Source organism: Hippopotamus amphibius, chromosome 11 (assembly GCF_030028045.1).
Source record: "Hippopotamus amphibius kiboko isolate mHipAmp2 chromosome 11, mHipAmp2.hap2, whole genome shotgun sequence".
Taxonomy (NCBI): Eukaryota; Metazoa; Chordata; class Mammalia; order Artiodactyla; family Hippopotamidae; genus Hippopotamus; species Hippopotamus amphibius.
Window position 1 is genome coordinate 8,305,664 of NC_080196.1, and position 27,748 is coordinate 8,333,411.

The 27,748-nt window shown below is 39.7% G+C and overlaps 1 protein-coding gene across 7 annotated transcripts in view; it reads left to right on the forward strand.

The window, feature by feature from the left end:
- Positions 1 to 4,073: 4,073 nt before the first annotated feature.
- The window catches only part of TMEM170B (transmembrane protein 170B), a 37,417-nt gene continuing 13,742 nt past the window's right edge, over positions 4,074 to 27,748 (forward strand). For 5 of the 7 annotated variants that reach the window (XR_009047940.1, XR_009047941.1, XR_009047942.1 and 2 more), the window contains exons 1-2: positions 4,075 to 4,764; positions 22,972 to 23,142. Coding sequence is in view for 1 of the 7 variants with exons in the window: in XM_057698517.1 (XP_057554500.1) it covers positions 4,410 to 4,764; positions 22,972 to 23,142 (526 nt within the window). In the remaining 6 variants the exon portion in view is untranslated. Of the gene's footprint in view, positions 4,765 to 22,971; positions 23,143 to 27,748 lie in introns of all 7 variants that reach the window. The other 2 variants (XR_009047943.1, XR_009047945.1) reach the window with 1 other exon arrangement.

The following is a 27,748-nucleotide window of genomic DNA, read 5'->3' on the forward strand; positions in this document are numbered from 1 at the left end:
AGCCCCATAATGGTGGCCTGGCACCCTAGGTATGCTGCAGTATCTTATACCTTACTGGGGAGACAAAATAGGACATACCTTGTTTTTCTGATTTACTGTGATAGAACTGTCTCCTAACTCTAATAGGTGTTCTGAGAAACATTTCAACATGTAAATTTCAGTGCAGTACATATTTTAAAATAATATGCATGACTGTTTCTTCCTCCTATTTCTGTCATTTCTTTCAACTGAATTTTATTTTCTTCTTCAAAAAACCAACAGCACTTTCGTTGCATGTGGGTGTGTGTATGAACAAGAGTAGGGCAGAAGTGTGGTTTTGTGTATGATTTTGAAAAAAAAAATAGTCTGACAGTATTGTGAAATTTCAGCCCATCCTTGTGAAAATTAAATGAGCTAATATACTGTACTTGGCACAAAGTCTGGCAGGAGGAAGGAGCTATATGTTATTACTATTATTTAAAGGACACCAAAAATCTGAAAAGGTACCATTACTATTCCCATTTTAAAGCTAGTAAGTGATTCAACCAGTGTTCAAACCATATTTTCCAGATAATGAATCAATTAAACCTACTCAGGGTTTGGAACTGCTGAAATGTGTAGCAAAATGAAATTAGCTTGCCTATATAACATGACTCTATGATATAGTACTGTACAGTGAGAAAGGAAGATGATAAAGGGGAGAAAAAGATGTCCTCAATAGTGAATGTTTTTCTCAAAGGATCAATACCATTTTATATTCTAATGGATTTTAAAAGCTTTCTTCTGGGCCCTCTCTGGACAATTAATAGGATACATAAGAGTTAAGGGTGTTCCCTTACTTGCGTGTAACAAATAAACCAGGAACTCTTTGCGAATTGCTATTTATTTCACACTCAAGGGCACAGGGCTAAAAGAGACCTCTAGGATTCATTTGGGGGTGTTTCCTGATTTCTGGCAGGAAAGTGACTAAACCATTCCTTGATTGGTGTAATAGCTCAATATCAAAAATCTGCAAGGAAAGAAATTACACAACTTCCACCTTAATTCAGTTTTGGGTTTCATAATGTTGGCCATTGGGAAACGTTCAATTCACTTAAGAATACTGGCTTCCAACATAGTGGGTATCATCAGCTTTATTAAGGCAAATGCAAGTTAAATGCACGGTATTAGCCTAGAGAGTTGAGACCTTATGAATCCTATAGCTAATGCCTAGCATAGGACATTATTCCAAATAACAGATGCCAAATAAATGCTTATTGAATTGAGGTGAATAGCAGGGGAAAAGCTGTCTGGTTATCAAAGTGCATTATTGATTTGGGGCTTCCTTGCTGTGTCTTTCTCATTTCCAGAATCAACACTTAGATTCCATTAAAAAAAATTATACGAAACAAAAATGCTGACTTTTCTATGATGTTTATTCAATTATTCATTCAACAAATATCTGATGAACATCATGTGCTAGGCACTGTCCCAGGTTCTGAATATTTTAAATGCATGCTACCATGCTTTAAACAATACTGTGTGATAATAAGAACCCCAATGATTCTATGTAAACTAACTAAAAGTTCTTGATGTGCGAGTTTAATTAGCTGCTGCTCAGAGAGTTTACTATGAATCCTTCATCGAATGTAGTCACATTCTCTAATACCACTAACTATTTGACGTCAGATCTCTTACTGGTAATCATTAGGTAATCTGCATCTTCCCATCCAGAGCCTTAAAGGTATGGAGTTGAGAGTGAGTTAAGGAAGACGGTGTCATTGCTAGAAAGAATTAATAGACTAGGAATTCAGAAACTGGGCTGTGAAGTGGTGGCACCTCTGTCAAGTCACTTAATTCTGCAGAATGTTTCCCCTATCTGCAAATAAAGTGAATTAGAAAAATAGTGGGCTTCCTAGGTGGCGCAGTGGTTTAGAATCTGCCCGCCAATGCAGGGGACACGGGTTCGATCCCTGCTCCAGGAAGATCCCACATGCTGCAGAGCAACTAAGCCCTCGCGTCACAACTATTGAGCCTGTGCTCTAGAGCCCATGAGCCACAACTATTGAGCCCATGTGCTGCAACTACTGAAGCCCACACGCCTAGAGCCCATGCTCTGCAACAAGAGAAGCCATGGTAATGAGGAGCCCACGGACCACAACGAAGAGTAGCCCTCGCTCACCGCAGCGAAAGAAAGCCTGCACGCAGCAACAAAGACCCAACACAGCCAATAAATAAATAAAGTAAATTTTTTAAAAAAATAAAAAAAAAAAACGGTAAAGCCTCTTTAAAATCTGATATTTTATAGTCAAATTAAGATCTAATTAATTCTAAATCCTCAGAAGAAGATAACGCCACATTATGAGTTTTGGCTCAGTTCCTATTAGTGATGCAAACTCTTCCCTTTTCTCCTGTGCTGTGACGTCAAACAGACAATACATATGCCAACTAAAAATTGTCTTTTGCCTTCTGGTTCTATAAGAATGAAGTCACTAGTCACTGCAGTCGCTGACCTTCAACACACCCTGAAAGGAGGTCAGGGTGGAGATCAGGAATGAGGTGCTCTGTGCTCCAGGAAAAACTGGCAGAACAGGTCTTCAGATAGTTAGGTATTTTCAGAAGATTTAAGAGCCCAATTTTTTGCATCTTCTATATCTACAAAAGTACTAAAATCATTAATGGACACACCTGCTCCTCGTGACTAGCACCAACCTTCTTGTGAGTAGCAGCAAGCTTCTGCCAAAATGTGTGCTTAAGTGCAGTACCCACCCCCTTCACCAAAATCACATAGATACTGACCTACCCCCCCCCCTCCCCTGCACCTCTTCAGAGCAGTTCCTCAGAGCCACCTGAGAGGCTGGAGCCTGGGCTACAGCCCTCATTTTGCCCCAAATAAAACTTAACTCACAACTCTCACACTGTACATTTTTTTCAGTTGACACATACATACGTATACATATGTATATAAATATGCGTATTTATTAAAGTGGTCACCAAGAATGCCCTTTACAGGTGATTCAACCCTCCTGCGTTTTGCCCAATGGACTTGATGGTTTAGCTACAGCATGAACTTCGGTGTCCACTGCAGATTTTCTTTTCAGATAGTAAAGAGGCTGAAAAAGGATGTGGAGCGGTGGCTGACTAGTGCATATGTTGTTATTGCCAAAACTTAATTCTTAATTTTCAAGATAAAAGGTTTCAGACTTCAAGGAGGAGTTTAGTTTGTTGCAGCTCAATTTTAGACAGCTCCTAGGGGCTACTGCTGGACACGAAGAAAGGCAGCAAACCACGGGAAGAGAGATGTAGTTTTAGTCCTGGAGGGGAAGGAGGTAATAACGGAGACTTTTACAATTAGGCCTTGAGGTGTAGGACACCTGCTCGGCCCGGGGACCCTAAGTGATTTCAGATGCTGGGACCACCGGAGGCCCAGGTTCTTGCTGTGCGAAGGCTTGGATGAATCATAAAGTGGGTCTCTTTCTGCTTTAATGGCTTTCAAATATATTCGGCACGTAGCGACCTACCCAGGTCATCTGACTCGCTCAAAAAACAAACAAAAACCCCAAACCCACAAACTGACAAATATAAAATGTTGAGATATTTACACTTTCTTAAAAAGTTGTACTCAAACCTTTTTATCCAAAGTATTTCATTCGAAGCCAAAGATGTGACCTGTCACAGCATCCCCCTGACGGACCCTGGTACCTCGCTCCCCGCCACGTCTGCTCAGGGCTGCCTCCCACTCAGCCTGGAGCTCCAGCACCTCCCGGGCTCTCCCAGGGCGCGCGCCCGGGGCCGGGGCGGGGCGGGGGTGGGGCGTGGAGGCGGTTCCCCTGCAGTGTCCAATCAGCAGCGAGGCCTGGCGGTGGCGCTAGTGACGTAGGCCGCGTTTCGCTCCGCCCCACTGCGGGCCGGCGCTCAGCCCGTCCGCCACGCGAGCTCGCGCCCGCGAGCAGGGGGAGGAGGAGGGCTTTGGGGCCGGCCGGCTGTCGGAGGGCGACGGGTCGCGGGAAGGGGGAGAGTGAGCATGCGCAGCGGCTCCGGGGCGGGCGGGGGAGGTGGGGACCCGTGCGCGCGCGCACGAGCGGCCGGCAGGCGGCCGCGGGTGGAGGGGGCGGTTCCTCGAGTGTCGGCGGCAGGAGGGTGGGCAGGCTGGCGGCAGGGGCTGCCGCGGCCGCCGCCGCCGCCGCCGCAGCAGCCTCCTCCGGGTCCCGGGTCCCGGGTCCTCTCGTCCTCTCGCGGTGATGAGCTGGGCCCAGTCGGGGGCTGCACCTGCCGGCTGCCCATCACCCTGGACCTCCCGGCGTGACCTCGGCCTCCTCGCGCGCCCGGCCCCCGCGGCACCGCGCTGCCCCTGAGGGGAGCGGCAGCGGCCTCCTCCGCCCCGAGTCCTCGCTCGCGGGCCGCGCGGGGAGAGCGCCCGGCCCCCTCCCCTCCCCGGTCCGCCGTCCTCGATGTCTCCCCGGCGGGGAGGGGGCTGCCTGGGAGACGCGCTGAGCGGCCCCCCTGCCCGGAGGCCCGGCGGCGGCGGCGGCGGCGGCGGCAGCAGCAGCAGCAGCAGCGAGCGGCCCGGCGCCCCGAAGCCGTCCCCGGCGGCGGCGGCGGCGGCGGCCTGGAGGAGCCGCGCACTCGCCGCCGCCCCCGGAGCTTCGCAGCCGCCGCCGCCGCCGCCCGGCGCCCGAGGAGAGGGCGGCGGGCGCTCCCCGGGGAAGATGAAGGCGGAGGGGGGCGACCACTCCATGATCAACCTGTCGGTGCAGCAGGTCCTGAGCCTCTGGGCCCACGGGACGGTGCTGAGGAACCTTACGGGTAATTGATGCGCCCGGGGTGGGGACCGGGACGCGGTGCCACCCCTCGCCTGCCTGCTCCCTCGCGCGGAGGGGAAGCGCTCCTCGCCGCCCCAGCCCCGCACGCGCCCCGCTCGGCAGCTCGCGGCCCCCGGTCCCGGCGAGGAAGGTGCTAAGTGGGTCCGCTCCGCGCCTGCTCTGGGGGCGCCGCCGCCGGTGCCCGGAGCCCCCCGGCTTCCAGAATCGCCGGGGTGGAGTCCCCGACCCCCGCCTGGCCTCCCTCGCTGCGTGTAGTACGCGCGGGATCGCCTCAGCGCCGAGACTGGAGTACAGTTAGCCTTTATTTATCCCTCACCTCCACGCACACGCGCGCCCGCTTCTTGCTTTTTAGATATCTTGCTGGTTTAGCTCGTTTTCTTTCTGGCAAATCTCACATCGAATGCAGGACTTAAATTCCCTGCTCAGAATGATCGGTTTGCTTCAACTGTTAAGTTTTTTTCTTTTTCTTTTTTGGCTATGTAAATGTCTCATTAAGTAGATTATATTCGGTCACGGGCTGGACCAAGGTCTAGGGAATTCTAAGCACTTCTTGCTTTAATCGTGTATCTGTCCCCTCTTCTGTTTCCTCTTGTCTCTCTGTCTCCCTGTGGCCTCAAGCTGCTGCTTCTGTGACATTTGATAATTTTGTGTATTTCCCTTCATATGTCAAGGCCATCAAGAGGGAATTGGACTTAATATGTTATAATAATTAACATCAATTTGTAGTTGTAAAAGTGAGCAATGATACTCATAAACTTTTAAAACCAAATGTGTAGGTCTGCTTTGCGAAGAAACTTCTGGCTTCGTTAATGCGGAAATGCTTGTATTATACCCTGAATTTAAAAAAATACTCGCTAAAGATTAGTGTTTACAAAGAAGTGATCTCAGTTGCAATTTGATGACTCCTCAGTGCCTGCTTCTCAGGGAAAAATCTTAAAAACATACTCAGGATTTGATTCTTGGAAATGTGTAAGACAGCTAATTTTGATAGAGCATTAGTATTTCAGAATGCATTATGTTAAACTGGTTAAGAGTAAGAAGAGTATTTTACAAATATAATCCGTCTTGATAGGATACAAGATATTATAAAATCTGACATTGTATGGAATTGAGATATTCATAGAGAAAAACGGGGGGGGATTATGCGCCACCAGGTTGACTTTAAAGACGCTGGGTGCCTTGAATGTAGAAATGAACATAGATTCTGGGTTGATTCGCTTTTAATCTGTGGTTGTTTAACTTGGAGCACACAGACCTTACATGATGGTTGCAGATCAGGAACATGTTTTTAGTTCTGAAAACCTGCATGGACATAAAAACCATTTCATAATTCAATTGGATTTTGAGATAGACTACTTTATCTTACGGCTTTCCTTACATTTATCCACTGTTATTTCAAGTGTTGTATCAATTATGTTTATTGGAGTCAAATGAAAAATAAGGACTTGAGAATATGTATTTGTATCTGTTAATGACTGGCATAGCTCATCAGTGGATATTTAGAGAAAATTAGCTTTGGGAACCATAGAGTAAATGTAAATGTAACTTACCTCTTGCCCAGATTTAACAATATTTTAAAATATTTAAGATTCAGAATCATTGTAGTGGCTTCCAGTTCCCAATAGGCCAACCATTGGGTTAACAGTAGTTTCAACTCAGGGTTAGCTCTTAGTATCTTCTAATGTAATCTTAATTATCACCCGTTACTCGTTGGACTTGGCCATTTTATAAAGGATATGGGATATGAGTGGGACCAGGATGGAGTGGGACTGAGGAGCATGGAAACCTCTTCTAGGAAATAAACAGTCTGCATATGCAAAATTCGGTAAAAGTGGAGAAAATAGGTTAGAAATAGGCTTCACCAGCAGATGAGTGTACCACGTATGAGGAACCACATCACTTCTAAAACATGGACTCTGTAAGTGGTAACATTCCAATGTGGTTCAGGATGGTGACCTTTGTGATCCTATATGCAGCTTGATCGCTAGTTGAGATGCTTCCTACAGTGACATTTAGAACTTAGTGTGTTAAAAACACAGACACACAGCTTCTAAAACAAGATAACTCCTATATATTGAAGGCCTGCTATGTATCAGGCAATTTACATATATTGTTTCTAATCTTCAGAAAAATGCTCCAAAGTAGATTTACAAAGCTCAGAGAGGTAGCTTGAAACCCTAGTTTCTACCTGAAGAACTACTCTTTCCCCCCTCCCCCCCCTTTAGCTACTTCTTCTCTATCCTGTATAAACAGAATGAGTTACTTGCTTCATCCTGCTACTTCTGCTCCTTATATAAGCTTTTGCTGTTATGTTTTCCAGTTACATTATAATTTTTATTTCTCTCTTTTAGATTGTGAGCTTTTTTTGAGGGTGTGGTCATTGTAATCATGGATTTCTAGAACCCTAGCGAATTGTATCTGACACATAGTGTATGCCTAGCGAATTGTATCTGACACATAGTGTATGCTCAATGCATGTTTATTGACCTGAGCTTTTAAAACAATATTTAACAGTTGCATGATTAAAACATTCTAGTTGCCTTATTTTTCAGCTGCATCTGTTGGAGTGAATATGCTTTTAACTAGGACATAAGGTGTTTAAGCAATTTATATAGATAATTGTCATACCTTTAAAACACACAGATGTTTTTTGTGTGTGTGTGCTGGTTACCACTTTCATGTATTTTATTTCATCTTTTCAACCATCTTGAGAGAGATTAGTATTTATCTTTATTTTACATATTCAGATATTGAAGCAGAGAATAACTTGCTTAGATCTGGTAGCTAATAAGTGAAAAATTATTACCTGTTCTCAGACTGTGATAATAGATACGAAGTCAGAAGGCATTTTCGTCCTCATTGTAAACTTTGAAATGAAAACAGGTAGGAACACAGTGCAGAAGCAGGCTGACTTAGAGTTGAGAAATGACTGTGTGAAGGATTTGTAGAACTCTGGTTAATAGGAACTTGGGTTAATTAAAAAATAAATAAAAGGGTAGTGTACTCTTATCTCTTATTTTTTCAATTAACAGGTATGATTTATTCTCCTGTCTGTGTCTTATCCCATAGGTGAAGCAGAATTTTTATATTGACCTTTTTATCTCAGGGAGCAACCTTTAGAAAGTAGTCTTGTATATGTAATACTTTGATATATATGTAATACTTTGATAGAAATACATTTTTAAAAAGTGATGAGGGCTAGAAACTAGAACTAGCTTAACATCTCAGAGCTAGAAGTTATATGGTTTGATAACTTCCTTTTAGAAATATTGAAATATGCATGGCTGGCATCAGGCAGTCATTAATGACAGAGACGGGACTAGAACTGATTGATGTTCACTGACTCTCAGTTCTGTGCCTTTTGCTTTTGTTCCACATCTGTTCTTAACTCAGGCAGGTCTGATAGATGATAAATCTTAAGGCACTTAAGAATAGCTTTGTAAGTATTTGCCCCAGACAAGCCCAAGAATAGGTGAATGGAACTAATATTGGTCCAGCAATAAAAGATACTGGACAATGTAAGATACTGTTGAATAGTGATAACAATAGTAATAATCTTTCTAGAATCTTAAGTTGCCATAGCCTATGTAAAAGTTAGTGATGCATATTTATTATACATCTGGTTTTAGAAATCCTACCAAGTTCAATCTGTTTTTCTCCTTCCTGGAAGACGGTAGTACTATGGGGATTCCATATAGAGACCCCATAGTACACCTGGAGACCCCATCTTTGTCACTTAATGACTTGCCAAAGTTCTCTTCTGTATCTGTCACTTCCCAAAGTGTGTGATTCTCAGGATTCCTAAATTGTTTGTTAACTGTGTATAGGTTATGTGCTCTCACTCAAAGAGAGAGGGAAGTGGCTCCCTTCCTCCTAAAATCATTTTTCTTTCTCTGAATATGTCCTAAATCCCTCTTCCCCGCCAAAACTTAAAATTAGAGTCAGTATGTATATACTCTTTCAGTTTTATGGGTAACGTGACTTTAAAAAAATGATCTACAATGAAATGTGTTCTTTTGCTTTACCTTTATTTTCTTCAACTACTTTGGCTCCCAACTTTGTGTTCGCACTCAAATTTGGTTGCTAAGAGTTTAGAGAAGATTTTTTTACATAGAAGGAAGCAGAATCCCCAGACCCCAGGATAGACATAGAGCTGGGCTGGTGTTGGGAGAGGAATAATTGGTCCCTGGGAAGAAAGGCAAAGACTGGCTTTAGGCTCGTCCCCTCTCTCAGTGTCAGCAGCAAATGTGGGGGCAGGTGCTCCTCTCTCTCTATTGATATAAACATTGGGAAGCTGGGAATTCAAACTGGAATGAAGGTCAAGTGTGTGTGTGTGTGTGTGTGTATCAAATATATATGTGCTTATTTATTTTTACTATATACATACACACTATTATAATTCCCTTTAGATTTTATTACTGCTAAGCCACTTTAGTGTTAATAGTGATTATCAGAAAAAGAGAGAAAGGAGGAAAAAAACTTGGGTACCTACTGTATATATTTGTAATTGTTCACACCTCACACTAGTACAGCCAGCACCTTCCTTTGGTGGTACTCCCAAACAGGTATGCTTCTCCTAGTGTTACCCTGTACGTATTCTAGTGTCCCATTAGGTTAAGTTCCTCTTCTTAAATGCTCTAGTAGGAGGTGAGTTTATGTAGGTAAAATTATTTCAGATGTCCACTTACAGATATGTTTTGTAAATGTAGCCCTAAAGACAATGTGCTACTTTTCAATATTTGTGCCAGACCCCAAAATTTACTTTTTCTGAAATACATGTGAGAAATAAATCCCTTACTCTTTTGTGGTACTGAGCCAGTTAATAAGTGCTGGTATGATTTGTACTTCATAGGATTTTGCCATATGGAAGACTTACCTGTATATCTTATGGAGAGTGAAGCCCCTGTAATTTTTCAAAAATTAAAATTGCCATCTTCAGGCTTTTACTTTCCCAATTCCCATCTCATTATCTTTGAATCATACATCCACATCCTCTGGCAGTACCACATCTAAGGTCCAGATGATATTTCTTAAACCTAAAGCAATTTCCAGATAAGCCTTGGGGCTGTGTAAGCTGTGATTTTGATTCTTAAATAGTTAACTATCAGAATATAAATGTATTTATCTTTGTTTAGTGATTGGAAGGAAGGACCAGAAAAGTAAGATAATTCATGAAGAGGAGTTAGAATAACTAGGGATAGTTCTCCTGTAGAAAGGAATCCTAAGCAGGAGAGGAAGGATGAGGCAGAGATGGCAAGCAGGAATTGGAACCAGGGAAGCAAATTGGAGTTAAGAAGAGTCAAATGTAAGAGGAGAGCCTAGAGAGTGTAGTACCTTGAACTTACCTTAGAATCAGATGAATAATTTTAATAATGGCTATATTTATTGAATACCTACTACATGTCAGTTACTATGCAAAGAATTTTGTATACATTTCACTTCCTATAATTGAAGTGGCCATAGAATGTATTGTTTTTTTAAATGTATATAGAAGAATTATACTAAAAGGCAGCATATAGCATTTTCAAGGGTCAGTCTTGTTGGGTATTTCTTGATCATGGGTCATTTGCTAGTCTCTGTGGTGAACACTGATAAATAAAAATGAAACTGTCAGTCCTTGTCCATAAGGAGTTCATAGTGTAGAGATGCTAACTAACCTTCAGGTCAAGTACTTCAGTGGCTTGTTGAGTTCAGAGAGAACCAGGCAATGGGAGTTTGAAGACAACAAAAGAGTAAAGAAGGAACCTGTTTAAGGGATGAAGGAGAGAGAGGAGAGGTGATCTGCTTTTAGGATGGTTCAGGAATACTACCAGGACTTGATTAAATTTAAAAGTATTATATTACTCTTGGATATGTGTGTGTAGCTAATATGTTTTCATTATAAAATTCTCCCCCTCTCCAGTCCCCTACCATGAATTACTTTAATCCAACATGGTTTCTAAATCTTGCTGCATGTCAGGATTACCTGGGGCTGGTTAAGGGTACAGTCCACAGCCCCAGTCCAGAGGTGTGGAATTAGGATCCTTGAGAACAGGGTCTAAGAAGTTACATTTTTAACTAGCTCTTAAGGTGATTTTATTATTGAGAGCTCAAGGATTGGAAACACCGGATTTTTAAAAATTAAGTTTTTTTATGATGAATTTGTAACTATGTTGTGATATATAATGCAAGTTAATATGGAGTGTTTAGTGTAGCTAAAGACATTAAAATTTCAGTATAAATAACTCATTTATTTCCAAGAGGATGCTATAACCCAGTTTTTTTTAAGTGACCGTCTTTTAACATTAGAGAATATTAGAATTTATCTTTTAAAAATGTTTATTTATATGAGCTATTAGCTATAGAGAAAAATTCCTATTAAATGGTAGTATTTTAAAAATTCTAAATAGTTTAGTTATATTTAATCCAAAGTATATGGGAGAACTAAACATTAACAGTGTTTATGTAAATACATAATACTTACATAATATGCAGTTATTGGAACTTACCCCCACTAGGATAAATTGGGTTCTGTTAGATTTTTGTATGCAAATAAAGAGTCTAAAGAAGCCATAGAATCCTTGAGTTTATGAGTCAATAAGCTGAGTTTTATCCTTGAATGCTATTAACTGGCTCTTGTAGTTTAGAAAAGCTACATATTTAACCAGGCCTTGGTTTTCTCATCTGTAAGACAATAAAATGACAACAGTTTTCACATTGATGTTAAAGGAAAGATGATCTAAAATTTTTAATGAGTTAAGAAAAAAGTTGAGAGGTTTTACTATGAGTTAAGATTTTGCATATAGATTTGTTTTTGTTTTACTCTTTAAAATTAAGAAGCTTTCTAAGTGGGGCTGCAGACCTTTAATATACGAGGGTTAGCCAAAAATTTTCCTCACTCTAGTTATATTAAAACTTCTGCTGGCCTCACTGTCTTATCAGTGCTTTTTCTTCAGGGCTACTGTCTTCCCAGTCATTGCTGTGTGGGTGAGAGCAAAAACGGATGCCTCACTTGTGATTTGCATGAAAGAAGAGCAGCGTGCAGGGATTTGTTTTCTGTGGTCTGAGGGTGTGCACGTTCACACACTTCTGCCCACAGTGTTGACACTCTGCCAAAACTTTGTTTTGAGGTGTTGAAGCATCCTCCCTATAATCCTGATCTTGCTCCATTGGACTTTCACCTGTTTGATCCCCTGAAAGCAGCCCTATGAGGACAAAGATTCACTTCTGATGAAGAAGTGAAGACAGTGGTGCATTTGTGGCTGGCAGCTCAGCCTAAAACATTTTTTAATGAGGGAATACAAAAACTTGTTGACAGATGGACAAAGCATATTGAAAAGCAAGGAGATTATGTTGAAAAATGATGTATCTGTCTTTTCTAAAAGTTAATTAAAATAAATTCTACAACCAGAGTGTGGATAATTTTTTTGATTCACTCTTGTAATAATTTGTGGAGTGAGGTGTAAGATCTAGAAAGTCTTTGTTCTCTGAACACCATTTAATAGTTCTTAGAATTAAGCCTTCTTGAAACTTGGTTTAGGAAACTCTGGATTCAATATCTGAAGAGTCCTTCCAGTTCTGAAATTATCTGTGTTTTTGTTTTTCAACCCCAGTGTAGCATAATTGCTTCCTCCGAAGTACTGTCACTGTCATCATGTCAAAGGTGCAACTGTTCTGATCATGCTTGTGCATTACTTGTTTTCCTGGTTGTGCCGTTATTTTCTGATCTGTCATTCATTTGGTCTCTTATTTAGATTTAATTTTAGGAGTTGGTTACATTGGGAGTTTCATTATAAGTTATGCTCGTTGATGTGAAAAGTTCATTTTCCAGTATTCAGTATACATACCTCTAGGAAATACTGTATCATGAGACTGTAAAACATTTTATCAATCACTGAAAAGATTTTTTTTAGGTCAGTGACTTATTCAAACAAATATATTGTTACTTACATTTTTTTGGTAGGATGTATAATTTAAGATGCTTAAGGGCATATAAATAATAATTGAACTATTGTATACTGATCTGTTATAATTTCATAAGAGATTCAAGATTTTGACATTTAATCCTTGTACTTTTATAACTGAATAACTAATCAGTTATGAGAAAGAACAAATTGAATGCCATCTTTTAGGAAGATAGTGCTATAGCTTAAATATAGAGCAATTTTTGAACTATTTTAAATAGCCTTAACCTGATTTTTTTACAGCAAATGATATTCTGATTGTTTTAAATTAAAAACTTGCTTTTCTAAGAATTTTTTCTATTCAATGATGAGTACTGTAATTTACAGTTTGAAATTACATAATTAGCTGGTTAAAGGGTAATTTAGTTTAATACTGGGTAATAAACAGTATTGCCGTAAGCTTTGAGAGAGGCAGTATGTTCAAGCAGCTCTTGAAGGTGTCACAATTAAATTTAAAAACTAATGGTTTTGCTCTCTTTTAAGAAGTGGAAGCAGACAGCTATTAAATATCTACAATAGCTTTAACTTCTCTTATGTTAAAATGAGGCTTCAAGTGAACAAATACAGCAACTTATTTTTAAATCTGGTTAAAATATTAGTGTGATTAAAAATAAGAAAAAATATCTTTTATGTTTACCTTCATTTTAACTTTCTTTGTTGCTCATTTCTTTGTGGAGAGTTAAGTTTCCATCCAGTTTTACATTCCTGCCTAAAGAGCCTCTTCCTCTAATAAGCCATGTAGCACAGGCTGCTGGCAGTTAATTCTCCCAGGTTTTTTTTTCTGGAAAAAAATCTTCATTTCACCTTCAGTTTTGAAAAATAATTCTCCTGAATATAGGTTCTGGCCTTGCAGTTTTTTTCCCTTTTAGTCTTTTAAAGTGTTACTCTATTTTGTCTTCTGGTTTGTTTGTTTCTGATGAGAAGTTTGCTGTGCTTTTTATCTTTGTCCCTCTGTATGTAATATGTCTTTTTTCCTCTTTTTCTTTTTTCCTTATTTCTTCTTCAGTATTTCCCCTTTATCTTTGGTTTTTAATCATTTCACTGTGTGTATCTAGGTATGTATGTGGTTTATTTTTGTTTTGTGTTTTTTTAGTTCTTTTGCAGGGTTGCAAGGTCTTTATCTTGCTGAGGGTTCTCTGGAAGTCTTAGATTTGTGGTTTAATATCTTTCATTATTTTTAGAAATTTTCAGCCACTATTTCTTTGAATATTTTTCTCCATTATTTTTTTCTTCTCCATCTGGGACTCCAATTACGTGTGTGCTAAACCATTTGAAATTGTTCCATAGCTCTTGGATGGTTCCTCTTTTCCCTTCTACTACTCCTTTTTATCCTCACTTTTTTTTCTCTTATATTTCAGTTCAAATAATTTCTATTGGTCCACCTTTATGTTCACCGAGTCTTGTTTTTTAATTTTTTTATTGAAATATAGTTGATTTACAGTGTTGTATTAGTTTCAGGTGTACAGCAAAGTGATTCAGTTAGATAGATAGATACTTTTTTAGATTCTTTTCCATTATAAGTCATTACAAGATATTGAGTATAGTTCCCTGTGCTATACAGTAGGTCCTTGTTGGTTATCAATTTTATATACATTTTAATCCCAAACTCCTAATTTATCCTTCCCCCCCTTTCCCCTTTGGTAACCGTAAGTTTGTTTTCTATGTCTGTGAGTCTGTTTCTGTTTTGTAAGTAATCACATTTGTATCATTTTTTAGATTCCACATATTAGCAATATCATATGCTATTTGTCTTTGTCTGACTTAATTTCACTTAGTATGATGCTCTCTAAGTCCATCCATGTTGCTGCAGATGGCATTATTTCATTCTTTTTATGGCTGAGTATATTCCATTGTGTATGTATACCACATCTTCTTTATCCACTCATCTGTCCATGGGCACTTAGGTTGCTTCCATGTCTTGGCTATTGTCAATAGTGCTTCAGTGATAAAGTTAACTGATTCTTTGCTTAACTATGTCAGGTCTGCTAATGAGCCCATTAAAGGAAGTCTTCATCTCTGATATCGTGGGGGTTTTTTGTTTTTGTTTTTTCTTGTTTTTTTAAAGCATTTTCATTTGGCTTTTTCTCGGACTTTCCATCTCTCTGCTGAAATTCCCCATCTGTTCATGTGAGTTATCCACCTTTTCCATGAGAATCTTTAATATGTTAATTATAGTTAAAGTCCTTCTCTGGTTGTTTTAAAATCTGGGTCATCTCTGAGTCTGATCACTTTATTTCTTGACAATGAATTGTTTATCCTGTTTTTGAGAGTGTCTTATATTTTTTATTGAATTCAGGACTTTCTATGTATAGCAGTAGTGACTGAGGTACATAACATTTATGCCCGGAAATGGGCTGCTTCTGCTAGACCAGTAGGGTGACGGTTGATTTAATTTACTCAGGAGTGAGCCAGGTTTGAGCTTTCTTGTTATGGTTTCCTTCAGCACACCCCAGGCTTCAGATTCTCTAGAAGGTGCTGTTGTTGCCTTGTACGTCGGGCGGGGGCTGGGTGCTGCAGGGGTGTTATTAGTGTTAGTGCTGTATTGTCAGCTTTTAGCCCTCTCTGCAAGCCTGTACCACGGAAGAGGGCTCTCTCCACACACTCGCCTTCCCCCAGCCACAGCCTTCTGTTGCTCATTACTTGGGGCAGAGGAATTTCTCTATTGTCTGGTTCAGTTTTAGTCTTTGGCAAGCTCTGTGTGGTGGGGTGTCTGGGTGGGGCTGTCTGCATGCTTGCCTTTCTGAACTATGGTAGCCACACGCTCCCTAGTATCTGGTATTGGTCTCAGGCAGGAGTCTTCTATCCTTCCCTCTGCAGTCACCGACTCTGCTTAGAACAGGATCCTGGGTCCTGGATGGTTTTCCAACCCTCCCCCAAGGTATAGGAGCTGCAGTGGGTCTGTGCCTGTCCCCTGAGGGTGACAGGATTTGCTGCTTTCCCGCAATGGCTAAGGCAAGGTTGTCTGTGTTTCCCTAAGCAGCACTGATCACCTCCTATAGGTGGACATAGGTGCTCTCTCCAGTCTCTTGTCTTTCTAGGAAGTGCTCGGTAGAGACCCGTGAAAAAGAGCTTGCAGGTGACTGTGCACTTTCCTTGTGTCACTTACTCCAGGCTGACAGATTAACCACACCCTTGGACTTTGTCGGTTAAAATTGTAGCTGATTTCTTCTTACCCACGGTTATGGTGCCCACTTCTTGCTCTGTGCTTTGCCACAGGAGACTTAGTATATCAGCTGTCTCTCTCATCCCTTTTTGGAATTCAGGTTGCTTTGTTATCTTGCAGTGTCACCTGACTGATGGGCTAAAGAAGAGTTATGATTTTTAGTTTTTCTTTTTCTCATTTTCAGGGTGAGAGTGACATTCTTTATAGTTTTCCATATCCTAAATTTGATTCAAATTTATATCTAGTAACAATTGTTTTAGTAATCATAGATTTTAAATTGGAAAAATCACGCATTTAGGAAGATTGGAGACACTATAAACTTGAGATTTACTGCCTTTTAAGACGTGGCCCATAATATAAATGTATAGGTAATCGTCATATTTCTCTACTTGACATTTTCTTGCCCTTAGCTTCTTTACTCCTTGGTTCTCACCAACATTTGAATAGTATTGCTGATGTACTAAACATGTTTTCCCATGTTTCCAAACCTGATGGCATCGTCATCTATTCAGCTGTCCATAGTAGAAATCTGGGAGGCCAGACGTCACATCTCATCTCCATCATCCAGGCCATCAGCAAATCCTAAATATTGCAAATTCTTTTCAATCTTAAGGCCAGTGCCTAAGTCTAGGCCTCAGTTTCTCTTTGGACTCTTGAAATATTCTGATAGGCTCTCATCTCCTTCTAGTCCCCCTTTCCCATAGCTGCCAGGATAATTAATTTTTTTAAAAGGTAAATGTGATTATATCACTTCCTTATTTGAAGTCTTTCAGTGAATCCTCATAACCTTCAACCTGCAGAATAAAATCCACATCTTTAGGGTCTGTAAGCACCTCCCCGCCAAAAAAAGCTGCTCTCACTCCAGTGCACCTCTGTAATCTGCAGCCTCTTCTCTCCACATCTCTTGGATCTAGCCATACCAGAGGTTTTGCAATTGCATTTTCTCAATTGTACATAATTCCATGAGTAGATCATTTTGTCTTAGCGCAGTTTTTCATTGTTGGCTGTGAATAAGAATCACCTGGAAGATTTTAAGAAATTCTGATGCCTAGTTAAATCAGAATTTCTGAGGGTGATATTTCTTTTTGGTTCTCCCAAGTAACTCCAACGTCTAGCCAAGGCTGAGAACCATTAGCTTCAAGTGCCCTACTCCCCATTCCTCACCCTCATTCCATCTCCAGTATGTTTATCATTCGGGTTACTGTTTATTTTTAAAAATTCAGGTGGCAGCAAATTCTCTTGGGATCTTTCTTGACATTTCTCCCTCCTGTTCTATGTTCCTATGGGTGTACGTGCCCCATAGTATCAGCTGCATTCTGTGCCCTGAAGAGCCTGTGGTATTAGAATACACGCCATTGATGTACCATCAGTTAAACACCCAAAGTGTCAGGTCTTGATAATATATAAAAGTACCGTGACTATAATTTTCAGTGGGGTGTGGAGCAACAACCCAGCCTGCCTGGAGCCTATGTCAAAGTCACCTAGACCAGGAGTCAGCAAGCTTTTTCTATAAAGGACCAGTATTCAGTATACTCAGCATATAGTAACTGCAGTAAATATTTTCAGCTTTGTGGGCCGTGTGGCCTCTGTCATAACTACTCAACTCTGCCATCATAGCACGAGAGTAGCCCTTGACAATATGAGTGAGTATGACCATGTTCCAGGAAAACTTTATAGACACTGAAATTTGAATTCTGTGTACTTTCTGTGTGTCGTGAAATATTGTTCTGGTTTTTTTTCCCAACCATTTCAAAATATAAAAACCATTCTTAGCTTGCAGACTGTACAGAAACAGGTGGTGGCCAGATAGCACTCATGGACATACTTTTCAAATCTCTGATGTTGGGGATTTCTTCAAATTATAAATGCATCTCTCCCTGAGAGTTTAATAAGCCACCTGTGTGGGACACACCCCCAAACTGAGAAGTCACTGGTGTCAGAAACTAAGGGGAGCGATTACCACACCTTAGATTTGCTGGAATTAAAAAAGCTTGAGATAACCAAATTTGAACACTGATTACTTCAATATAAAATGAGGACCAGGGACTTCCCTGGTGGCACAGTGGTTAAGAATCCGCCTGACAGTGCAGGGGACCAGGGTTTGATCCCTGGTCCGGGAAGATCCCACATGCCACAGAACAACTAAGCCTGTGTGTGACAACTACTGAGCACACGTGCCACAACTACTGAAGCCCACGGGCCTAGAGTCTGTGCTCTGCAACAAGAGAAGCCACTGCAACGAGAAGCCCATACACTGCAACAAAGAGTAGCCCCCGCTCGCTGCAACTAGAGAAAGCCCGTGTGCAGGAATGAAGACCCAACACAGCCAATAAATAAATAAATAAAATTTTTAAAAAATAAAATGACCATTTCTATAAAGAAGATAGAAATCATGAACAGCCTCCAAATTTAGTCTTCCAGGTATTATGTTCATCTTGAGCCTTAGAGTGTGTGAGTACATACATGTGTTCAGTATCTACTTGGTAATGACTTTGTTAGAAGGTTTAGATACGCTATAGAGGATTAAAATTTATGTTTAGTGTTTGTTTAATGAGATAGGTTTTGTTGTTTTTATGACTTTGGGTTTTTTTAGTAAGTACCTCTTATGTAACCTTAGCCTAGAGTCATGACTTCTGTCTTTATTGCATGTCATGATTATTCTGGTAGCCTTGATGAAAATATAATTGTTTAGGTCCCCCCTCTAGAGATGGTTTTAGTTGTTCTGTGGGTAATTCTTGTGAGCAGCCTGGGTTAAGAAGCATTGGCCTCATAGAGCATGTTCTCTTGATGAATTCTATAATGAAAACCTATTTTTTAAAGACAGTATATCTGGGGCTTCCCTGGTGGCACAGTGGTTAAGAATCCGCCTGCCAGTGCAGGGGACCAGGGTTTGATCCCTGGTCTGGGAAGATCCCACATGCCTTAGAGCAACTAAGCCCATGCGCCACAACTACTGAGCCTGCCCGCCTAGAGCCCCTGCTCTGTCACAAGAGAAGCCACTGCAACAAAGAGTAGCCCCTGCACGCTGCGACTAGAGAAAGCCCGAGTGCAGCAACAGACCCAAGACAGCCAAAAAGAAATTAATTAATTAATTAAAGACAGTGTATCTGCAGTAAAATTTTAAAAAAAAAAGCCTTCAGGCAGTTTGCTAAAAGATAATCTGTAAAGAATAAAATAATATCACCCATCTCCTCTTATCTTTAAAAAATAGCCAGTTTTCTATTTATGTTTCTCTGTACCTATAATTTTTAAACAAATAGAAACATACAGTATGTACCATTCTTTGACTTGTTTTTACGTAGTTAATATATTCTAGATATCTAGAGAAATTCATTTCACATAAATAATTTTGTCCAAGGATTAAAAACAAAAGCACAGAAGATAATTTTTAGTGACTTGGCAACCAGGGCTGATGAGAGATACAGATTGGGAGCAGGGCTATTTCTAGTATTGTTTGGAGGCTGGAACAAATCACAACTCCCCTGCCTCTTACCCCACTAAAAGTAAACAAACACACTGCAACAGTTCAGGCAGAATGAGTTTAAGATGAAGATTGTGGACAGCCTTGAATAGCGAAGAATGATGGAAAGGCTTTCTGAGATGTGCTCAGGAAGACGGAATATCTCCTTTCAGTGACTTACAGTGACTCTATGGATGGCATGCTTCAAAGTTTGTTCTGTAGAGTGTATTTTTAATTTTTCGTTTTGTATTTTGTTTTGCACCAGCAAAGTCTCCCTCTGGCTCCCTCCTTTTATTGTTGCCCAGTTGCTAGAAGCTTGGATTAGGTGGGATGTGGGTGGAAAGAGAAGACTGGGCCTCTGGGTGCTCACGTTAGCCCTGCAGGCTGCATAGGTTCATAAAAGGTGGTCATACTCCTCTCTTGTTTGTATGTATGTATGTATGTATGTATGTATTCACTCCTCCTCTCCTGTTCTTGGCACCTTTTCTTTCCTATGGCTCTGGGGCTTCTGTCTTTGCTCTACACTTAGGGTCCTCTAGTTCTCCAGGTGTCCTGCGTTTGCCAGTACTGAGTCGGACCTTAGACGTGTTTATCCAGAGTAGATCCAGGTCTTCAGAGGCCCTGTTCACTGACAGGATTGTATTGATCTATCAGGTAATTTAAATACTAGTAACAACATGAAACCTAAATTAATTGTAGATATTCTCAGCAGCATTCAGTTTCTTTCCATGATAAATAGTGATTAAAAAAAAAAAGAAACATAAAAATAAATTTTAGTTTGGGTAGTTTGTGCTCGGTCTGCTTGGGGGATAATTCTGGACTGGTCATTAGGGGACCATTTGAGATTCTGTCTTAATTGTATAATTCTTAGGTATCTTGGGGATTTATAAGGCATTAGACTTAAAATTTACTTTTCCTAGTTATTAGGTAAATGTGTTATTGAGGTCAATAGCTATATAGTCAGCAGGCAAACAACATTATTTATAGTCAAATAATCCCCATTCATAGTGTTACATATAGTCAAGAAATTTTTCACTCTACCTGTATCACAAGGGCAACAAAGAAGAGTGCTTTTGGGGATAGCTCTGGTAAGAAGTAGGCTTGGGCATCAAGGCAAGTGACTGACTCCTCTTATTACGCGCAGGTGCTTGTTACAGAGCCTTTTCCCATCTCAGAGCTTCCTTGATGAAAATCCTCCCCCTTCCCCCGTTATTATTCTCTTATATTCTCACTTTGTTAGATTCACTCTGGAAAATTATATGTTTTAAAATATAAATATCTTCTGGGAAAGTTAAGCATTTTTGTCTTCAGTGCATTTATTATAAATTGAAGCTGTTTGTTTGGGAGTGACAGCATGAAAGCATTATTCTCTGAAAGCTGAAGAGAAAAACCTCTAAAAGGCAAGCTTTGTCTATTTTCCCTTAATCACCAGCATTTCTCTCTTACGCCACAGAGAAGCGTGCATGGTACTTCAACGCTGGAAAATACATCAGATGTCTCTTCCTTGAAATGATTTCAAATTACAAGTCCATTCTAAGTGTCAGTTCTTAAGAATTTGGCAGGGTGAAACTGTTTTTTTAAAAAAATCTTTCTCTATATCCTCCCTTTTTAAAAATTAAACCTTTAATTTTGAGATAATTGTAGATTCACATGCAATTGTAAGAAATAATACAGAGAGCCCATCTGCTCTTTACCCCATTTACCCAACGGGAACATCTTGGAAAACCAGGATATTGACATTGATATAATCCATCAAACTTTTTCAGATTTCACACGTGTTACTCGTGTACCTGTACTCATTTGTGTGTGTGTGTGTTTAGTTCTGTACAGTTTTATCACTTGGATATGTATCCACCACCATAGTCAAAGTACAGAACAGCTCCATTGTCACAAAGGTGTTTGTACCCATTTGAAAACCAGAAGTCTCCCATTTCCCTCTCCCTCAAGTTCCTGGCCACCACCATTCTGTTTTCTCCTTCTATTCATTTGACTATTTTAGATACCTCATATAAGTGGAATTTGTCAGTATTGTGTGTGTGTGTGTGTGTGTGTGACTGGTTTATTTTACTTAGCATAATGTTTAGAACATTCATGCATGTAGCATGTGACAGAATTTTCTTCCAATGAATACTATTCCATTGTATGTATAAACCACATTGTTTATTAGTTCATCCAGCAATGAACACTTGAGTTGCTTCCACCTCTTGGCTATTGCGAATAATGCTGCTTTGAACATGGTTGTGCAATTATCTCTTCATGATCTTGCTTTTCCTTCTTTTGGATATATACCCAGAAGTGGAATTGCTGCATCATATGGTAATTTTTTAATTTTTGAGGGATTACCACACTGTTTTCCATAGCTGCTATACCATTTCCATAGCAGCTATACCATAGCTGCTATACCTATCAACAGTATATATCTGTACTTCAGTGATGTTTGGATAAGTAAATTTTAATTAACCCATTTTTTTCTCTTTATTCGTGACTATTTTTTGACCCTTCTTTCCCACTCAATAGAGTGAATACTAGCACAAATAGCAGATGAGATATTTTATGTTATAGAATGTTTGCATACCAAGGATGATCCTCATTTTGGAGTCAGCTCTTTCAGCTATAAGGAACAGAAACCTTACCTGGGCTGATTAAAAGGAAGGGTTTTATTACAAGGAAATTTATTACCTTGAGTCTATGGGTATGAACGTGGCAAGGCCTTAGGTATCACTGGAATGCGGGACTTGGTTGTCTCTTGCCTTTGGTGGATCTATTTCCCTTTTTCCCCGTATCATGGCTTTCATCACGGGACGGTGAAATGGCTGTTCACAAATCCTGAGCCTTTCAGCTTAAGCCACCCAAAGACTGAGGTGCTCAATTCTGGTCCCAATTGAGAATCCCCAGGGGGAGGGAATGATTGGCCCAGTTTGGATCAGTAGCCTGCCCAGATGTACCTCACCATAGGCATGGTCAGAGAGCTAGAGTCAACGCGAGGACAGGCAGTATCTGCAGGAACTGTGTGCACTGATGGAGGGGCAGGCGGCCAGAAAGAAAGGGAGTAGATGCTGGAGAGAGCATGAAAGGCATGCTCATCAATTGTCTGTAACCCAGGCTTCAGTGAACAATACTGAGAGACTGCATTGAAGAAAGAGTGATAGAGCTTGAAGAGTTCAGGGTAAGGACTAGTGTATGACCTGAGACAAAGAATTAAAAAAATTCTGACTGATTCTTTAGTATATAAAGTTGAGAGCCAAGAGAGAAATGGCCTGAAATTCTTAAAACCATGAAAGATAAAAATCATTGACTTATTTTTGGAATTATTTGAATTAAGCAGTAGTTTTTAAAAATGTGTGGACACAGTATAGAAAACAGAAAATTATATATCAAAGCGCAATTAACTTATATAAATTATTCCAAGAGATTTGCAGACATGAGCATTTATTAGAGAAATTATTTAATAGATTATAGCTATATGATGGGGACATTTAGAGGAAATTAGAGTGTGGTTTTGACCTTCTGGAGACATGGAGATAACATGACAACTTTCCTCCAGACCATGGGTGCTCACTATTTGTTAAACTGGATTTTTCAAGATGTTTTTCAACAGAATTAACACTTTGCTTTTCCTTTCAGAGATGTGGTACTGGATCTTCCTCTGGGCTCTCTTCTCCTCTCTGTTTGTCCATGGTGCTGCAGGAGTGTTGATGTTTGTGATGCTACAGAGGCATCGGCAGGGAAGAGTAATCTCTGTCATTGCAGTCAGCATCGGATTTCTGGCTTCCGTGACTGGAGCAATGATTACTAGTAAGTTGATTTTGTTTTAAGGACATAATTTTTTTATGCACTTACAGTGTTGGTAACTTTATTCTTATTATAAATGTAACAGTGTAATCTTTTCATGTAGAATATTTTTCAGCACTAACCACACTTCATCTAGAAGGTAAAGATCAGTTCATTTATTTATGGAACAGATAGTTTTTGTACTTCTGCTGTATGAATACTCAGTATGCAAGGTTTGGGGGAAATAGAAAAACTTGTAGAAATTGGCAAGAGGTAAAGCAGTTCGTGGGAAAATTTATCTTGTAGTGGATATAGTTTCTGCTTTAAAGGAGTTCATTGTATGGTAAGGGAGAGAGAGGTAGGCACACAAATATGACAGTGATAATTGTCATTTTTTTAAAAAGTGAAGATTTAGCCCTTAGGTCCTTGATGTCATCTGCCTGTGAGTACAAAATAACAGTGTACTTCTTTCTTTATTTTTAAAGTATAATCTAAATATATTATAGATAATTTGCCTTCTTTAAAGCCAGGAAAGTAAAACTGGAATAAATTCTAATTTTGACATACTTGAAATACTTTTTAAGCTTTAGTTGTTATTATTTCACATAATCTTAATTTTTAATTATTTAAATAAATTTTAGGACAAATTGGTTTATTTATATTTTAAGAACAATTGGAGGTTTAAAAATAGCAATTACATGTTTTTTCCTTTTAAATTCTTGGGTTTTAAAAAAATTTTTATTTTTTTACTGATCTACATTGTTTCAGGTGTACAGCTAAGTGATTCATTTATACATACACACATATTCTTTTTCAGATTCTTGCCCATTATAGATTATTACAGGGTATTGACTATAGTTCCCTGTGCCATACAGTAGGTCCTTATTGTTTATCTATTTTATGTATCGTGGTGTGTATCTGTTAATCCCAAATTTCAAATTTATCCCTCCTCCACTTTCCCCTTTGGTAAGCATAACTTTGCTTTCTACATCTGAGTGTGTTTTTGTTTTGTAAATAAGAGTATTTGTATCTTTTTTTTTTTTTTTAGATTTCACATATAAGTGATATCATATGATATTTGTCTTTTTGTGGCTGACCTACTTCACTTAGCATGATGATCTCTAGGTTCATCCATGTTGCTGCAAATGGCATTATTTCATTTTTTTTTTTATTGCTGAGTAATATTCCATTGTGTATATACCACATCTTTGTCCATTCATCTGTTGATGGACATTTAAGTTGCTTCCATGTCTTGGCTCTCATAAATAGTGGTGCAGTGCACATTGGGGTGCATGTATCTTTTTAAATTAGAGTTTTCTCCAGATATATGCCCAGAAATGGAATTGCTGGATCATATGGTAGCTCTATTTTTAGTTTTTTTAAGGATCCTCCATACAGTTCTCCATAATGGCTGCACCAATGTACATTCCCACCAACAGTGTAGGAGAGTTTCCTTTTCTCCACACCCTCTCCAGTATTTATTATTTGTAGAATTTTTGATGATGGCCATTCTGACTGGCTGAGGTGATATTATAGTTTCGATTTGCATTTCTCTAATAATTAGCAACGCTAAACATCTTTTCATGTGCCTATTGGCCATCTGTATGTCTTCTTTGGAAAAATATTTAGATCTTCTGCGTATTTTTTGATTGGGTTGTTTGTTTTTTTTGATATTGAGCTGTATGAGCTGTTTGTAATATTTTGGAAATCAATCCTTGTCAGTCACATCATTTGCAAATATTTTCTCCCATTCTGTAGGTTGTCATTTCATTTTGTTTATGGTTTCCTTTGTTTTGCAAAAGCTTTTAAGTTTAATTAGGTCTCACTTGATTATTTTTGCTTTTGCTTCCATTACTCTAGGAGATGGATCCAAAAAAATACTGCTGCGATTTATGTCAGAGTGTTCTGCCTTTGTTTTCCTCCAGGAGTTTTATAGTATCCAGTCTTACATTTAGGTCTTTAATCCATTTTGAGTTTATTTTTGTATATGGTGTTAGAGAAGCTTCTGATTTCATTCTTTTACATGTAGCTGTCCAGTTTTCCCAATACCACTTACTGAAGAGAATGTCTTTTCTCCATTTTATATTCTTGCCTCCTTTGTCATACGTAGATTAATTGACCATAATAGTGCACTTTCTTCTTTAACACAAATTGTTATGACGTAAATCCCCCCTGGCCTACTAGAAATGAGCCACTTTACAGTGTCCTCTATCTGTTTGCAAGTTTTCTACTGTCCTGCCTCATGTGCGTGTCCTGCAGTCCTCAGGTTCACTCCCTCTGACCTTCTCCTCTTACCACTGTACTTAGGCCCCAACTCCAGCCTTGGGTTCTGCTGTGCTAGTTGAGCCAGAACTTAGATGCATCCTGTTGAGCCTGGAGGGGCCTCAGCCACTTCCTTCATGTAGTTCTGTTCGACACTGGTGCTTCTTCTCTGCTGCCGTGATCTCGTCACTGCCGGTGAACAGGAGAGCTGCTGTGGCCCTTCATTCTGGCCTGCTTCCAGGGGTTAGGGCAGCTGCTGCTGCTGCTGGATCTGCTTCAGGACCCTGCAGCCAGGGCTGCTTCCTTTCTAAGCAGGTTCTTAGCCCCAGAGTTGAGAGGAAGTCTGTTTCTCCTGTAGCTCCAAGGCCTCCCAGCTTTTGTGTCGCACAGTCACCTTTTCCCAGAGTGATCTGTGTGCCTTGAGGGGAAAGCTCTGTCCCCATGTCTCTGGGTTTGTCCTGTGCACGAATAAGACAATCATAAAATAGTTGTGGGAAATAGTGAGTTGTCTATTTTCTCATCCTTTCTTCATTTACTGTTTGGTTTTTGTGTGTTATCTTGCATTAGGTTTTTGTTGTTGCTGCATTCAAGCTGTAACTTTCTCAGATGGTACTTCCTTCATTTTGCCATAGGTAGGGTTTAAAACAAGCAGTCAGATTTAGCTGAAGCACTGAATGTGCAGAGTGTAGCAGTAGGAAATTCAGCTGGAAAGAGCCAGATCCTCAGGATCTGGAAGGCCAGCCAGAGCTTGGACTTCATTCTGCGAGCCATGGAAAACAATTAGGTATTTTAGAATGGCGTTGGCAAGGGGCAAAACAATTCAATAGGAAAATTTGTTTTATGGCTGAATGTAGAATATATGTGAAGAAAGAACCAAGAGGAAACTCTGAAAGAGCAGGGACCTTGTCTGTCTTCATCACTGCTGAATAAAACAGTAAAACAGTCCCTGGAATGTAACAGATACTCGGAAAATACTGCTTGGATGGATGGATGTAGTGAGGGAGGAAGCTCAGAGGAAAGGAAAGAAGCAAGTGGGGGAGGGAAGAGGGGAGGGAAGAAGGGAGGGAAAAGGGGAAGGTAGAGGAGTTGAGGCATTAACTGGGATCTGAATTTGAGTCTAGATCTGAACTAGACAAGTGGCAGAGGGTTGGAAAAGGACTTGGTGTAAGGACTATGGCAAAGTGTAAAATCCAAATTAGTTGTTATTCACTTTGGTGGCATACAGAGAGACATGAAAGGGACTGCTGATGTTTCTGACGTGGGCCACTGGTGTGATTGTGGAACCCTGAACAGAGGAGGAGGGAGGAAGGAACCGCTTGTTCAGAAGTCGAGAGTAGTATCTGTATTACATGTGTGCTTATTGTATACATTATTGTGAAATTTTAAAGAGAACATGATTCTGTTTCCATTTGTCTCTAATGATGTGTATGTATATATTACCTACTTTCAATTCAGTCAAGAATAAAATAAGCTAATGATTTTGGAGATTGCGGTGTTATATTTAAAAATTCTTACAAATATGTCTGACACAATTACAAGTAAAAATTTGTATCCAGGTTAACAATAAAACATATAAATTTCTTCTGGCTAATTTTCTGACCAGCAAACACTTGAGTTAAGAAAACTAGCCAGTGTGAATATTTAACTGCATTTATTGTCTTAATGCGTTTTGTGAGTGCTAGCACAGTCATAGCTGTATATTCAGTTCAGCAAATGATGGTTGGCTGAATATAGATACAGATCTATTATATTTTACTACCACTTAGATTTTTATTTCCAGATTAGAGTGACTTTTCATTTTAGTCAGTACTGATAATTAGTACCAGAATTGGGAGGAAATGGGTTTCTATATAATGCCACTGCTTGGCATTGTATTGCTGTCTAATTTTAGCAAGTCTGAGGGCTAAAGTGACATCTCTTTGTTGGTTGAATTTGCATGTCTTTGATTACTAACGAATTTGAACATTCTTTCTATTCTTATTATATATTTAGATTTCTTTTTCTGCAAATTGCTTCTTTAAATTCTGTGCTTTTCTTTTGGGATTCTTGTTCCTTATTAAATGATAGGTGTTTCTTAGATATATCGGTGTCTTATTGGTTTTGAACTTTGCAAATAAATTCTCTTTTATCAGTACCTTCATCCACGATGTTGTTTATTGAGCAGAAATCCTTATTCTATGCAATCAGCTTAAAGAGTTTTTTTGCCTATGGTTTATAATTTAGAGTTTTATTTAAGAAGTTCTCCCCCACATCAAGGTCAAAAGATATTCTGATATGTTTTCTTTTGTTAATTTTATAGTTTTACCTTTGTATTAAAGTCTTTAATTTATCTAGAACAGGACTGAGCAAACATTTTCTTAAAAGGTCA